The following is a 13564-nucleotide window of genomic DNA, read 5'->3' as shown; positions in this document are numbered from 1 at the left end:
CCTGGACACAGTCCTGAGAAACTGGCTCTGGGTGGCCCTGCTTGGGCAGGGGTTGGACCAGCGACCTCCAGAGGTCCCTTCCCACCTCAGCCGTTCCCCGATTCTGTGATTGTGTGACTTGGCAGCAGACAACGGCAATGGTCTCACTCGCTGGTTTGGGTTAGAAGAGTCACACAGCAGGGCAGCAGCAATCTGGACAGCACATACATGCAGCACGGGGCTCCGGGGAAGGTGCCACAGGTTGAGGATGAGTCCTGTGAGGTGACGTCCAGTGCTGGCTGCCAGGGCTGAGAGGCGCCTTGGCCATGCGCATGAGGATGGCTGTATGGCTGTGGCAGCTGCGGACTCTGGGGACGTGGCCAGGGCCTTTGTGGGGGCCCCAGTGCTGGGGCTGCTCCTGGCCTGGCCGCTCCGCCCCGCCGGGCGCCAGCGCCCGCAGGGTGACGGCGAGGGGGGGCCGGGCCGGGGGCCGGGCCTGGGGCCGCCCCCTCCCCTGATGGGGGCCATCGCTGGCGCCCAAACCGGCCATTTCCAGCCTCAAAACCGGCCAGGCAGGAAGCAGTCCCGCACCGCCTCCAACTACTTCCGTTATCAGCCGGAAGCGCCGCCGAAAGCCGCTACGCCATTTGCAGCCGCCCGGCGGCGCCGCGCTCCACTTCCGCTCTCTCCCGGAAGTGGCCTGGAGGAAGCGGCCGCCGATTGGCGCGGGCGGCAGGGCGGCGCGCGGGAGCGGCGGGAGCGGCGGGGGCGGGGGGGCGGGGCGGGCGGAAGTGACGTGCTGCCCGCGCCCCAGCCCGCCCCCTTCCGCCACGGCCGTTGTCCGCAGCCGGTGCCGCACTCGTGCCCCCCGCGGCGGGGGCAGCCAGGCCCGGCCCGCTGCCGCGGCGCCATGTACCGCCGCCCGCCGGGGGCCCCGCGGAGCCGAGAGGAGCGGCCGGGCAGCGCCACGCAGTTGTGAGTACCGGGCCCTGGGCGGCGCGGGGCGGCCCCGCCGCTCGCCCCCTCCCGGCGGCGGGCAGAGGTAGGCGGGCAGCGCCGCGCGGACGGGCCGCCGCGGTACCGCCTTTCCCTCGGGCGGCGCCCGACACGGCCGAGACCCGCCAGGTACGGCCCCACCGCCTCCTCCCGCCCCGGCGGGGCCCGGTGGGCTGCGGGGGTGGCAGCGGGGAGGGGCCCGGCGGGGCGGGGCGGCCTCCCCGTTCGCGGGTGGAGCCCCCAGCCTCCTCCCGGCCTCGTGCCTGGCACGTGGCGCTGGCCCGGCTCGATGCTGCCGGGCCCCACGGGGCCCGTGGCTCATGCGGAGGGTGAGTGCGGGGGTTTCACCGCCTCCGGCAGCGCATTGGTTTGACGCCAACGTGCGAGTTCAACCGTGGCGTAAACCACGGCCGAAGCCTGGCACCGGCCCGAGGACACCAGCTCCAGCCGTGCCAAGGGAGGCGCCACGGCTACCTGCTGCTCCGTGTGCGCGTTCCCGCTGGCGGCAGAAGGGCTTGGCCGGGCCGGCCGCCGGAGCTGTGGTTCGGTCTGCAGAGCTCTGGGGTTGCCGCGGCTGCAGGTGCAGAGCTGGGGGTTGGCTGCGCGGGCTGGCTGTGGCCGCGGGCTGGAGTTTTTGCGCTGCTGACGTTCTCCGCGATTCTGCCGAAGGTTTTACAGCTGGAGGAGGCCCTGGTCGCTGGTTGGTAGAGCTGTGGTTTGTGACAAAGAACAGGGACCGTTTCCTGGCAGTTAGCGCGTCCTAGAATAACTGTCCATACTCCGAGGAATGTTCCACAACGGGTGAAGCTGTTCCCATACAAAATTATTGTCGGGCAGAAAATGTTTCTTCTGCCGTTGTTGAAAGCTTCTGGATTACAGTAAAACCTGAAGCCATTACGAATGGCTTGGACCTGAATTCTGGACATAATTCTGCAGCTTCATTTGCAAACTCAACGTAGATTTCCAGATTTCCTTCAGGTAATAATAACAAAAAATACCTTGTTACCATACTCAGCTAATACGTGGATGGGATACGGCTATATAAAGAAATATGGATTACAGTCAACTAATTTTTGCTCTATTCCTAGTTGTGTGCTTCCAGTTTATAGTAAAAGTTAACTTATTAAAGTTAACTTATTAACTCATTAAAATAAATTAAGTTGGTTCTCTGAACTTTGTAGTTCCTTGTAGTCCCCGTTTGATTTATTCTTATTTATAGAAGATGAAAGTTGTCTCTAAAGTAGTAGCTGGGAGTAAAAGCAGACTAAAAAGTAGCTTGCTTGCGCTGAAAGGGAAATGTTTCTTCTGACAATTTTGAAGTATAATTACAGGTTGAGCAAGTCTTTCTGCCTTTTTTCTTCTCCACCAATTTACTTTTTAGATGGTGCAATCGTGATTTCTGTTGCAGTGATGGGTTGGGATGCCCTTGTGGTTGCAATGGATTTGGCAAATGGTTTTATTTACTGAAAATATTCCGAAGATATTTCTGTTAATGCAAAAATTATGGACAGAAGATTAATTTTTAAATACTCGATATTTCATTATTTGAGCCTGCTGCTTAGTAAAAGTAATGAACGGTATGGAATGAGAATTTTAAATGATGAAGTCATGTAAGTGAAGAAGACAGGAATTCTGTTTCAACTGAGTGAAATGTAGGCTGTTCTTGTACTTTTCTCGCTTAGTATAAATAAGTCTTCCTGTTTCTTCCTGTTATTTCTGCTTGCACAGCTTTCTTAACGCTGTTTCCGTTGTTGACTAGGAAGCTTTCAGTATGGCCATACAGACTATTTACCTAAAGAAATAATGACCCTTTTTGGTCAAGAAAAGTGTTATCTAGTTGATAGTTCCCTCTGTGAATGTGACAGAACTATGTATTTTTTTTTTTTTTTTAAAGAAAGCCGACTACCTGAATTTGATTGTTTCTATGGTGATGTTAGATAAGGTTTCTACCAGCCCACCACTTCTTTTTTCCTTTATTTTTTTTCTTCTATGAACTTAATTCCCTCAAGTTCTGTTTATGGATTTGCCTTGCTAAAGTGTCCTAATGCTTGGAGATACTTCTGTTGTTCATATATGAGATTTAAGGAGGTTTGTATTTGTGGAGTAGGGAAGTGAAGGAGTATGAAGAGAAGAAAGAAAACTACTTTGATAATTGTGGGAAAGGTCCCCATGTACAACTTGGCATGAGTTATGGAATTCCTGTTATTACTTTTTTTAGGAAAAGAAATTAACCTGTTCTTAAATTAAATTAATCTGACACTCTTAAAGAGCGATGCTGATGGAAAGATATTTTCACTCTGCTTAAGGAATCCTTAAAACATATGCTTCAAAGAAACAGTGGCCTGCAGAGTGAATTAATTACTTTCTAGACCCCCTCTTCATCACTCGGGAGCCTATGTGAAAACCAAAAATCCTTTATTTTATTTTGGTAATATGAAACGTCAGCCCTGGTTATTTCTTTGTGTCACCTGGAAGAGTTTTTAGTGATGTGAGTTATGTAGGGTGAAGCTTTTTCAACTTATCTGAAATAGCAAAAGTGTCTAAAAACTTTGGCAATGACATCTTCCCTTCCTCCTCCTTAGATGTTTGAGTAAATACGTGTGAATACAACTTCTCAGTATCTCATCTGAACGTTTCCTTTCCTTCTTTTGTGTCTATCATTTAGATTTTTGTAATTCCACAATCTTGTGAGTACCAGCTATTAGTTTCAAGTAAAAGAATGCTATTTTCCAGAAGAATGTTATTTTGGGGGTTCTTGCTGTTCTTGCATAGAGTGTGACAAGCTACGGTTGTCTTCTGTGATCATGAAAAGCAGAATCATCGGGAGTTCAGGCAAACTGGATTTTTTAAAGAAGGTTTATTCCCCAGCCTACTTAAAAGATCCTATTTGTAGCACAAGGTCAAAACCAGCATTTTTTTGAGTCCATTGAAAGGGAGGTGAACAGTGACTCAAGGTAGAAATGAGAAGAGCGAGGTGAGGACAGGAAACTGGCATTGCAGCTGAAGAAGATATTAGTGGAAATGCATCCTCTGTCTCACCTCTCTTTCTCTGCTTTTCTTGCTTCCTCTCTCTCTGATCTGCTCCCCCTCCTCTTGCCCAACAGTTAGAGGTTTGCCCTTGCTTTGGCAGGTGGAGGAGTGTGCCTCTTTGGAGGTTCCTTCTGCCCTTTGATGCTTATTTGCAGTGCCAATTAGTTTGAGTGGATGTAAGTGCCTGTTGGCTCTGAAGAAGCTGTAGTGTGGAGCTTGCTGAAAATTTCCTTCTGAATTTGCCTTCAGAATATTAATCTGTAAATACAGAAGAAAAACCGAGTTTGTAGATCATGGTGTTATTAAAGAAGCATTGAGAGATTCAGAGCATATGATAGATACAGACGTGAAAAGCTGTCCAGGAGTTCAGTGTTGGTCCTCCTAATTCTGCATTGTCGGTAGTGCTAGGCGGTTTAAAGTGGCTCCAAAAGTGAGTCTTTTTCTTCTTTAATTAAGTCTAAACATATCAATATTTCTAGTTGCTCTTTGTTTAAGCAAAAGTATTTATTTAAGATCTTTACCCTTCAGTGTTAGTCCTTCTCAGCTATCATTTCTGATTCCAAAATATCCAACTTCATTTTACTACTAACACCTCTGATGGCAGCTTCCACTAGGAACCATGTGGTATGTTGCCTGTGTTTTCATTTTTGGTACGTTATTTTAAAAACAAAAGTATTGTGGAATTTCCTGCCTACTGCTGCCACAACTGATAAATCACGTAAACACCTGCATTTTCACGCAGCTTGCATAGAAATGAGGCATTGTGCGAAAATATTGGACGTGGGAGTTAATTCTAAGGTTACAGTGAGGAAAGCTCTGCATGTCTAAAGCATTTATGTTTTAGACAGACAATAGCATGGTTATTTTTGTTGACCATCAAGATGGTAGCAGGAACTGTGCAACTCTGGGAGTGAAGAGCATCCTTGTGACTTCTCACTTGATGGGAAAAGGCAATGTCTTGACTGACTGCTTGAGCAGATACAACGGTGGGATGCATATCTCCTAATCACTTTATTCTGAGCTGAGCTGGAAGCCCAAACTGTAACGCTTCACTGCCAGAAAAAATGCCAGTGTTTCAAAACTACTTGACAGTGAACAGAACACAGTACTGATGTCATCTGGACTGGGAAATAATCTCATGTCTGTGTTCTCGATGCATTTAATTGATGTAGGAAATGAATGGGACAGAGCTAGAATGCTCTTGGTGACTGAAAGTGGAGTTGGTAGCTTCTTTAATCATTGCGGATCTGATGTCAAGACTGTGAAACCTGCTTCCAGTTCATTTGGTCTCTTCTTTACTAGTGAGGGAAACTCTCTTGATCATGTCTGTCTCAATGTGCCCTGTTGCTTCTGCAGTGCTTTGGGCATTAGGTTGTTCTGAGAGTCCAGGAGTTCTTTGGGCAAGGTGCCTACATTTGGGCAAACTCACCTGAAGAGGGAAAGATTCTCTGTCTTGCAAGGGACTTGAAAAATCTTGGCATTTGAAGCAGTCACAGCTTTTGGGTTGACAAGGTCCTAGTTCTCTGCTGTTTTGAGGTCCTACCTTCGCCTGCAAAAATCTGTATTTACTCTTCACATTTCACTGGTGCTGTTTCCATGTGTTCCTCCTCATTTTTGAAGGCTTTTCCTTCCTGGACTTAGACTTCTGTTCTCATAAATGTATATACCTTGATAGCATTTTTTTTTTTTAATCTCTTTGAAGATTAAGACTATACATCTTTGTAGTCTATATCTGCCTAAAGAATGAGTGAGCAGGTGAGATGTAGGTATATGAGCTGGTCACCCTACATCCTATTCCACAAAGTAAATGTATTCTGCATCTTAATTTCTTTTTTGTATATATGTGTCTGAGTAATTTCTGCTTCCATCTTGCCGTGCAACTACTCTGCCTGTATTTTCTTGAAGCCTTCCTGGAATTCGCATTTCATAGCACTAAGTAGGGACATTAATAGTAACAGGGAGATGGGAAAGCAAAAAATATGGCTTCTCTATGAAATCTGGAGATAATGTTTTCCTTTTTCAAAAAGACTCTGTAAGCAGAAGAGGAGAATAATGTAAAGGTGTTCTCTTGGGTCTTTTAGCTTATTTTTATCTGAAAAGGATGCCATTTCTTGCTACCCTGTGATGTAAAAGTTGGATGTTATTTTCAGCTAGTCTGTGGTATTCTGAAATGCTAACCCAAAATGTGTACTTAGTAGATGCCAGCGAGGTTCCCTGAAGGTCAGATTGGCATTTTTCAGTAGGTAACCTGCCTCTAAGGTATAGCAGTGCTGGGTATACGATTCACTGATGCACATTAATTAAAATATCTATGGTGTGTTCACTTATGCTATCTTTCGTTTTTCTTTTTCATTTCTCTTTTCTTTGTTTTGTTAAGCATTGCAGGCTGTATGTACCGAGTAGTTCAGACGACGGGACCCGATGGAAAAAACCTTCTGAAATTACTTCCAATTTCTAAATCTTCTGGGAGCTTTGTGCCAGTAGTTCAGTCTTCAGCCATGCCAAATAATTCTAAAGCGAGTATTTGTAGTCCGGTCCATCTTACTTTTAAGACACAGCTTGCCAATACTACTGCACCTTCATCTGTTAAGATACCTGTTTTTCAGTCTCCTAATTCTGGAAACATTTTTCTTACAAGAAAATCAGACAAAACCAAAAGCGTTAGGGCAGGTTCTGAAAAAGAAAGCTCAGTTCCAAAATCAGCTGCTAACATCCAGAGCAGCTGTGTTTCAGCTGATAGACTGTCTTTGCAGAACATTGCTGTAACAAGTTCATCTAACCAGAGTAACACTGCATACATGTTGGTAAACACAAAAACTCTTCCAGTTTCTATGAAATCTCCAATACTGCCCTCTGGCCACCACCTCCAGATACCAGCTGATGCAGAAGTGAAATATGTCCCAGCTTCTTTTTTGCCACCTGCAATACAGCAAAAAATACTTGCAGCTGCAGCAACGAATGTGTCTGGAGGAGCTGACAGTAAAAAAATGCCGACTGTTATTTACGTGTCACCAGTGAACACAGTGAAAACAGTGTTTCCCAAGTGTTTGCAAGCCATTTGCTCAAAACCTGCCACAGAAGTTTCAAAAACATTAATAATGACTGCTACACAAACGGGAAATAGCTGTTCTCCTGAGACAGTAACATCTGATGGTCAGCAGTGCCAGCAAACTCCAATGAAATGGATTGTGCAAGAAACTCCACAGTCATCAACGCCTTGCCTTATTCCTGTAAAGTCATCGAATAATATGGCTTCTAAGATCTTGAAAACTTTGTCAGACATGAAGAATGTAGAAGCTAACTCTGCAAATATTTTACCACTCTCTTCTAGTGGTCCTGGTGGAAGCCAAACCAAAATCACACCTTTTAAAGATAATGCTCTGGTCATGTACAATGGGAAGGTGTATTTGTTGACCAAAAGAGGCTCTGATGATCTGTCAGCCCAAGCTGACAAACAAGCATGTTCCTCTTCTGATGATTCACTTAAGGAGACATCCAAGCTAATTGATTCTACTGCAGTTAATAAAATAACCAATAAAGTAGTGAAGCTGGTTTTGTCAAAAAGCAAAGGAATGGTGCTGCCTCAGAAAGATCCAAAAACATGTGCAAACTCAAAAAATTCTTCACCATCTGGCTTAAGAAATGATTTAAATTCTGCACCTGCAGCTCTGGTGGCACCAAGTACTAATGAGCAGAATTCCACTGTTAACCAGAGAAAGAGTTTGCCCTTCACCAAGAGCATTTCAAGTGGAGTGACCCCTATTACAGCAGTAGGGACACAAGAAAATGTATGCCAAAATGGCAAAGAAAAGAGTCACTCCCCCAAAGCAGCAAGTGCTGTTTTACCTCAGTCTAAGCAAGAGTGTGCTTTCAGTGAAGACTGGCAAAAGGTAACTGTCTCCAAACGTGCCCATCTTAGTCTTTGCTAAGTTGTTACGTGGTCCTGGTTCTATTTGAATAAAATGGCTATTAATAAATTCACAGATTTTTGTAACCAGGTATCCTGTCATTAGAATTGCTCATCTAAAGTGTGATTCTAGTCAGTAAATGATCTTTTACGGTAAGATTGCATCATGCAAGTGAGAAAATGCATAAAGAAAAGAAAGGGGCAGGGAAAATATGACTTTTTATCTCCTCACAAGGTAAATTGTTGGTAATAACTGAAACTGTAGGAAGGTTATTCATTGTTTGAGCTCTGGGAGCTGCTTGCTTTCTGAGGTTGATGCCAGATTCTCACAGCACAGCCGCTGACTGTGTTGTAGGTGTGATGTAAGTAGAGAAGTTGGCAAGAGGAAAACCAGGTGGAAGAGCAGTGTTTGTCATCCAGAGGTGAACTCTGGTCTTACACTGAGTGAGCTCTAGGCTCCGTTAGCTCAGACAGCCAAAGGCAGGAGCTGCGCTTCCTTCCTTTCATGCCATGAAGGGGAGGGATCCACCTCCTTTGACTCATGGTTTCATGTCAGGCAGGCAGAAGAAACTCTTGAGATCTTTCATGGCTCTCCCCCTTCAAGCTGGACCTATGTATTCTTGAGATCATAACATCAAAAATATGTAGAAAGTCCTTGGCCTTAAATCCCACAAACTGTACCCATGAAGGATTGTAGATCAAGTTTTCAGTTGCTCAACAGGCCAGAATGAATTTGCTTCCAGATAGAAAAGTATGCTTGCTTGTGTTGACCAGGCAGAAGATGGATGTCAGCTAAACATATTTGTGCAAATTTTAGATATTTAATCATTGCAGTAGACTGTAGGTTCTCTTTTTTTGATAGCTTCTCACATGTAAAATGGTTAAAATGGGCTTTTTTTTCCTTAGTGCTGTGTGATGCCGAGTGTTAGCATTCTCATTTGCTTTAAACTCTGTGAAAAATAGCATATCAAAAGGTTGCTGCTTTCACTTTGTAAATTTGCAAGCCCATGGATTGCCCGACAGGCTGGTGTGAGATGGAACTTGAAAGGCAGGAACAGCTCAAGTCATGGTGAGGTTAGGTACAAGAGGTGCTTGGTAGCGCTGGGTTGGTATTGTCACTGACAGTGCATATATGAAATGCATTCAGCAGCCTGAAAGTGGCACTGCAAAGATGCCATCTGATCTTCCATCACCTTCCTTTCGTTTTTTGAAGTTTTAGAATAGGTGATTCCTTTCTTGCTTCGTTTACTTCTGTGGTTTACTAGTTGGACTGTGCATTTTCTGGATGTTCCACAAGGTACTCAGGGTTTTAACTAACTAACGAGAGTGTTAGACCTATGATACTATGTATATAATTTCTCAAAATTGGCTTACCTGTGTTAAATGTAACTCTTGGAGAATGGCAGACAAAAACAAAGTTTCACCAGCCTTTCTAGTAACTAGTTTTTAGTTTATAGACATGGGGAGAGAGAGTGTTTGATGGTGCTTTCACTGTTTCTGTATTTCAGGTCCAGTGTGAAAAGATGGATTCACTGAGAAAGGTTATTCAAATCAAATACCAAGAGAAGCCACATTGGAAACAGTACTTGGAATTAAGGAAAAAATTTGGTCTGTCTAAGGAGGAGAGAGTATACCTTAGGAGAATACCATTAAGGACCTCCTGTGAGACACCAGAAGAAAGAGTTTGTTCCAGTAACAGCTTGAAAAGGGAAAATGATTCTTGCAGTTCATCATCATTAGATGTGGAAGTAATAAGTCAACATCGGGAATGTGTTAAAGAGGAAAAGGTATCTTGGAAATTTTTCGGTGCTAACATGTATAATGCAACGTATTCAGGAAGCAGCATATATATGGTTAGTACAGAGCTGCGTGTTTATTTGGACCCTCCTACCTCAGGATTCATCAGGGCAATTCAGTAATTGTAGTGGTTCCTGTGAGAATTGCTCCTAGCACTTCTTCGTGTACTGCAACAGACTTGTGTGATTTCAGTACAGCTTGAGTACCACGTAGGAATTTTTATTCTTTTTTTCTGGGTTCCACTGAGGGAAATTGGAGGAACAAATGCTTTGAAGAAGACCCTCTGTAGTGGTGGTTTGAATAGTCAAAGAGGAAGTCTTTATTGGAACAGAAACCATACCTCTGCATCCTGATTTATATTTAGCCTTCTGCAAACAGTTAGGTTTATCCAGTAGTGCAGTGGATATAAGCAGAATAACAGAAGAATAATCTCTTGTGTGGCTTTAGCCTTGAGTTTGAAAAATCAGTCAAGTGCCATTATGTCAAGGCACTTCAGTCACTCACATGACTGAGTGTGGCTGACTTCCGAAGAACGGTATCCACTTAGTCATGTGTGATTTTATTAAAAGAAATTTAGCTGTGTACCTGTCTAATTTTTAGGGTTACAAAAGTCTTTATATTAAAATGATTGTATCCATCCAGAGTAGTTCTGTTCAGCCATAGTGTTCTAAATTTCCATTTGTATGAATCTACCCAGTCAAAGGTTTTCTCAGGTTTTAATAGTTCTGTGTTAAGAGCCCTGGTTTGAGCAGATCTACGGGCTGCTTTTAATGAGCTACATTAACATTTAGATAACAAAACAGCTGTGAGGGTTGCAGTCTCGTTTACTGCTAATGTTTAAGCTTTTTGGAAATGTAAGCATGAAAAATTCTTCTACATTTTTAATTTTCCCGTCAAGTTAGATAGAATTTTTTGTCTTACGCTACAGTTAAAGAACTGAAGCAGCAGCGGGAGATCATAGGTATGCACAGGAAAGGCAGAAGTGTGCTGTTGACTAAGGAAGGAATTCAGTGTTCTGGAATTTTTAACTGGGAATCTTTGCTAGAAAAATACAGAACACAGAAGTATGTTTGCTCAATTTGCTAAAAGAAGCGTCTTCCATATTTGTTGCAAGCCTCTTAGAATTACTATAACTTGTAATTGGTGCTTAGTGAACTGTGATGTTATAATGTAGAATGATGATCGGTTTAACAGAAGTGTATTTTGTATGTTTCTTGACTGTACAGGTGATTGTGGATCTGGAAGAGGAGTTGACTAAGAAACGAAAAATAAAACCTTCACCACTGTCAGACAGCAGAAAGAGAAGGAAGACTTCAGTCAAATCAACCGCAAGTCCAAGTTCAGAAAATATCAGCTCAGGTGCTGGTGTACTCAACAAAAGTGTTTCACCTCCACCAGTCTCATCACAGCACAGTGTTTCCACAGACTTTGTCACATCATCCCCAGGGAAGGACTCTGAGCCAGACCCATACGGTCAATATAGTGATCTTGCAGACTTAAATATTCCAGTTTTAGTGTCTGGTGAGGTTTATGCTTCAGTTCCTGAAGGTTCTTTTAGAAATGATGCTTTCCCTTTGACTCCACCAGATTTGGATGAAACAATACGGGATGAAAAAATAAAACGACTTAAACAGCTTCTAAGAGAACGAGAAGCAGCACTTGAAGAAGTACGTAAAAAAAATGCAGCAGAGTTGAAATACTGAAGCTGGTGATCTGGACCATACTCATCTTCATTTCAGTGACTTCAGGAAGAAATTCCTTGTTTAAACAAACCTGATTTTTTCTGGTGGATGGAAGATCTTAATGAAATTTATAGTGTGTATGTATTTAGAAACGTACAAGTATCTTGTTACGTACTAGAAATGAAAGACTTGGACCATCACATTCTGCTTCTGGGACATTACATGTATGAAAGAATGCAGAAGATAGGAATTTTTGTTAATGTATTCTCTATATTTTGAATTGAGGAGTTTCTGTATTAGCCCTAGCAAATAAACTTTCCCACTTTGGAATTCCATGGCCTGTCTCTTAGAAACTGAATGTACAATGCAAACCTCAACTGTAGATTTTTTTTTTTGTTAGTTTTCCTAATGTGTGTGGCAACTTTTATGAGCTCCTGAGAACTATCAATTGTTATTAAAGGCCAATGATTAGTGTTTAATACATGCTGTTTAAGTGACCTGGGAATTAGACTTTAGGCAGTAAGATGCAGATATTTATACAAAACTTCTTACAGATGTGAAGATGGAAGCAGTAGAAACCCCTGCTGACAGTTTAGATACATGTTGTTTACTGTTACAAGCCTTTGTAAGGCCTTTGCCAGCTGTGCACTGCTGAAGTTTGGTTGTTGGGATTATTTGTGTGTGTGGGATGTGTGTATATTTTTTAAACAGAATTATGTTGAATAATAACTTATTGATGCAAAAAAGGCATCTTTCTTTATTCAGGAGAGGTATCTTTAATAACTTTTGATGAGCATCTTTTCCATTTATTTGTTCAGTTGCCATTTGAACATGTCTCTTGCTGCCTTCATTTGGTGCTACCTTAGTTTTGCATTGTGGGAGAGAATATTTGCTCAAAATGTCTTTGCCATTATGATTTCTATAGATCTTTGTACTGTATTTCCCCAGCATATTCTGTCCTGTGTTTGTACAATGTCTTTCACGATCCTCTGTTGTCCATGTCACTGAATCCTGGAAAGACCCTTCAGCAGCTCTTCAGTCTTTATTGTTACAGCCATCAATAACTTTTGCCAACAGAATTTGTCATTGTGTTTGTTCTTGTCTGTTTATGGTTACATTCAACATCACCCATCCCTGTAGAACTCCATGGGTGATTTCTGTTGACAGGAGACTGTTTGCTACTATTCTTATTTTCTGTATTTTAATGAAATTTACATCTGCAAGGTTTATCTCTATTATTACATGGATGCCTAGTGTATCTATGGGGTTGTGCGGAAGGATGTTTCTTTGGAGGTGTCTTCGGAGAGCCCCATAGACTGTATCAGCCCCGTGTTCCTTGTTAATATGTGTCCTGACAGTGTGAAAAACTCAGGTGGATTAGAGAGCCTGGACAGCCTTTTACGAGAGAAGAAAAAGATGGTCTGTGCTATGAAGAGCTTGAGATAGACCAGGTGTGGGAGAAGATGATACACCAAACACGCAAAGGTGGGTGAAGAAGGAAGGTATATAATGGAACTAAACTCTTAAATGATTGAGATTACTGAAGAAGAGGCAAGTGCCTGTGGTCGAGCAAGCAAGTACAGGTGATATTACGGGCATCTGTGGGTTCACTGTGTGGAGTGAGTGTTTTGGACTGAAATCCCGTGGGTTAGCATAGGGTGACAGACACCTAATGAAGGGCTGATGCACAGCAGGGAGAGCGATGTGGCTGAATTGGGCCTGATGACCCACGTTACCATGCAGCCCAAGGATCATGGAGCAAGGGGCATGTGCGAGATGGCTGAGCACAAGGAGAGGACTCTGTTGGTTGGACCAGTGACCTGCAGCCTGACAGGCCGAGCCGCTGACAGAGTGGGTGTGCACAGCTGTTGTGTGTTCTGTATTAGTAGATGTGCAAAGCAAAGAGGCTGATTTATGGGAGGTGATGATTTTTTTTGAGCAGCCGTTAAAACCAGTGAGGAAGATGTCTGTTGGTAGTCTCGTCTGTGCTTGTCCCAGGAAGTGAAAAAGTCTAAGTTTGGCCATATTTGGTAATATTTGCCTTGCCCGTTGAGTAAGGTTGGTAGGGAGGAGGTAATAGTTTTGTGTGAAAAATTGGAATATTCCCCACTTTGGGTGTGATGGGTTGATCCTGGCCAACTCCCAAGCACCTACCCAGCTGCTCGCTCGCTCC

General features: G+C 43.7%; 1 protein-coding gene across 5 annotated transcripts; it reads left to right on the top strand.

Moving 5' to 3' along the window:
- The first annotated feature begins 770 nt into the window (after positions 1–770).
- On the top strand, positions 771–12470 carry LRIF1 (ligand dependent nuclear receptor interacting factor 1). 5 transcript variants are annotated; one of them, XM_055728077.1, is made up of 5 exons: positions 804–954; positions 1645–1953; positions 6383–7895; positions 9421–9699; positions 10936–12470. In XM_055728077.1, the coding sequence occupies exons 3-5, from the start codon at positions 6396–6398 to the stop codon at positions 11410–11412; spliced, it is 2256 nt and encodes a 751-aa protein (XP_055584052.1). In that variant the 5' UTR covers positions 804–954; positions 1645–1953; positions 6383–6395; the 3' UTR covers positions 11413–12470. The 5 variants fall into 5 exon arrangements, with proteins under 5 accessions (XP_055584051.1, XP_055584052.1, XP_055584054.1 ...); XM_055728079.1 differs by having other exon boundaries at positions 896–1021; XM_055728078.1 differs by lacking the exon at positions 804–954 and adding an exon at positions 961–1104.
- The last annotated feature ends 1094 nt before the right edge of the window (positions 12471–13564 follow it).

The sequence above is a fragment of the Falco cherrug genome, chromosome 16 (genome assembly GCF_023634085.1).
Source record: "Falco cherrug isolate bFalChe1 chromosome 16, bFalChe1.pri, whole genome shotgun sequence".
In the NCBI taxonomy this organism is placed as follows: Eukaryota; Metazoa; Chordata; class Aves; order Falconiformes; family Falconidae; genus Falco; species Falco cherrug.
This window is presented reverse-complemented; position numbering and strand designations above follow the sequence as displayed.

Excerpts from the sequence above, each read along its gene's own strand:
- LRIF1 (XM_055728076.1), top strand. The coding sequence starts at position 890 with ATGTACCGCCGCCCGCCGGGGGCCCCGCGGAGCCGAGAGGAGCGGCCG. Across the intron at positions 7,896-9,420 it reads TCAGTGAAGACTGGCAAAAG|GTCCAGTGTGAAAAGATGGA; the intron begins GTAACTGTCTCC and ends TCTGTATTTCAG. Across the intron at positions 9,700-10,935 it reads AATGTGTTAAAGAGGAAAAG|GTGATTGTGGATCTGGAAGA; the intron begins GTATCTTGGAAA and ends TTGACTGTACAG.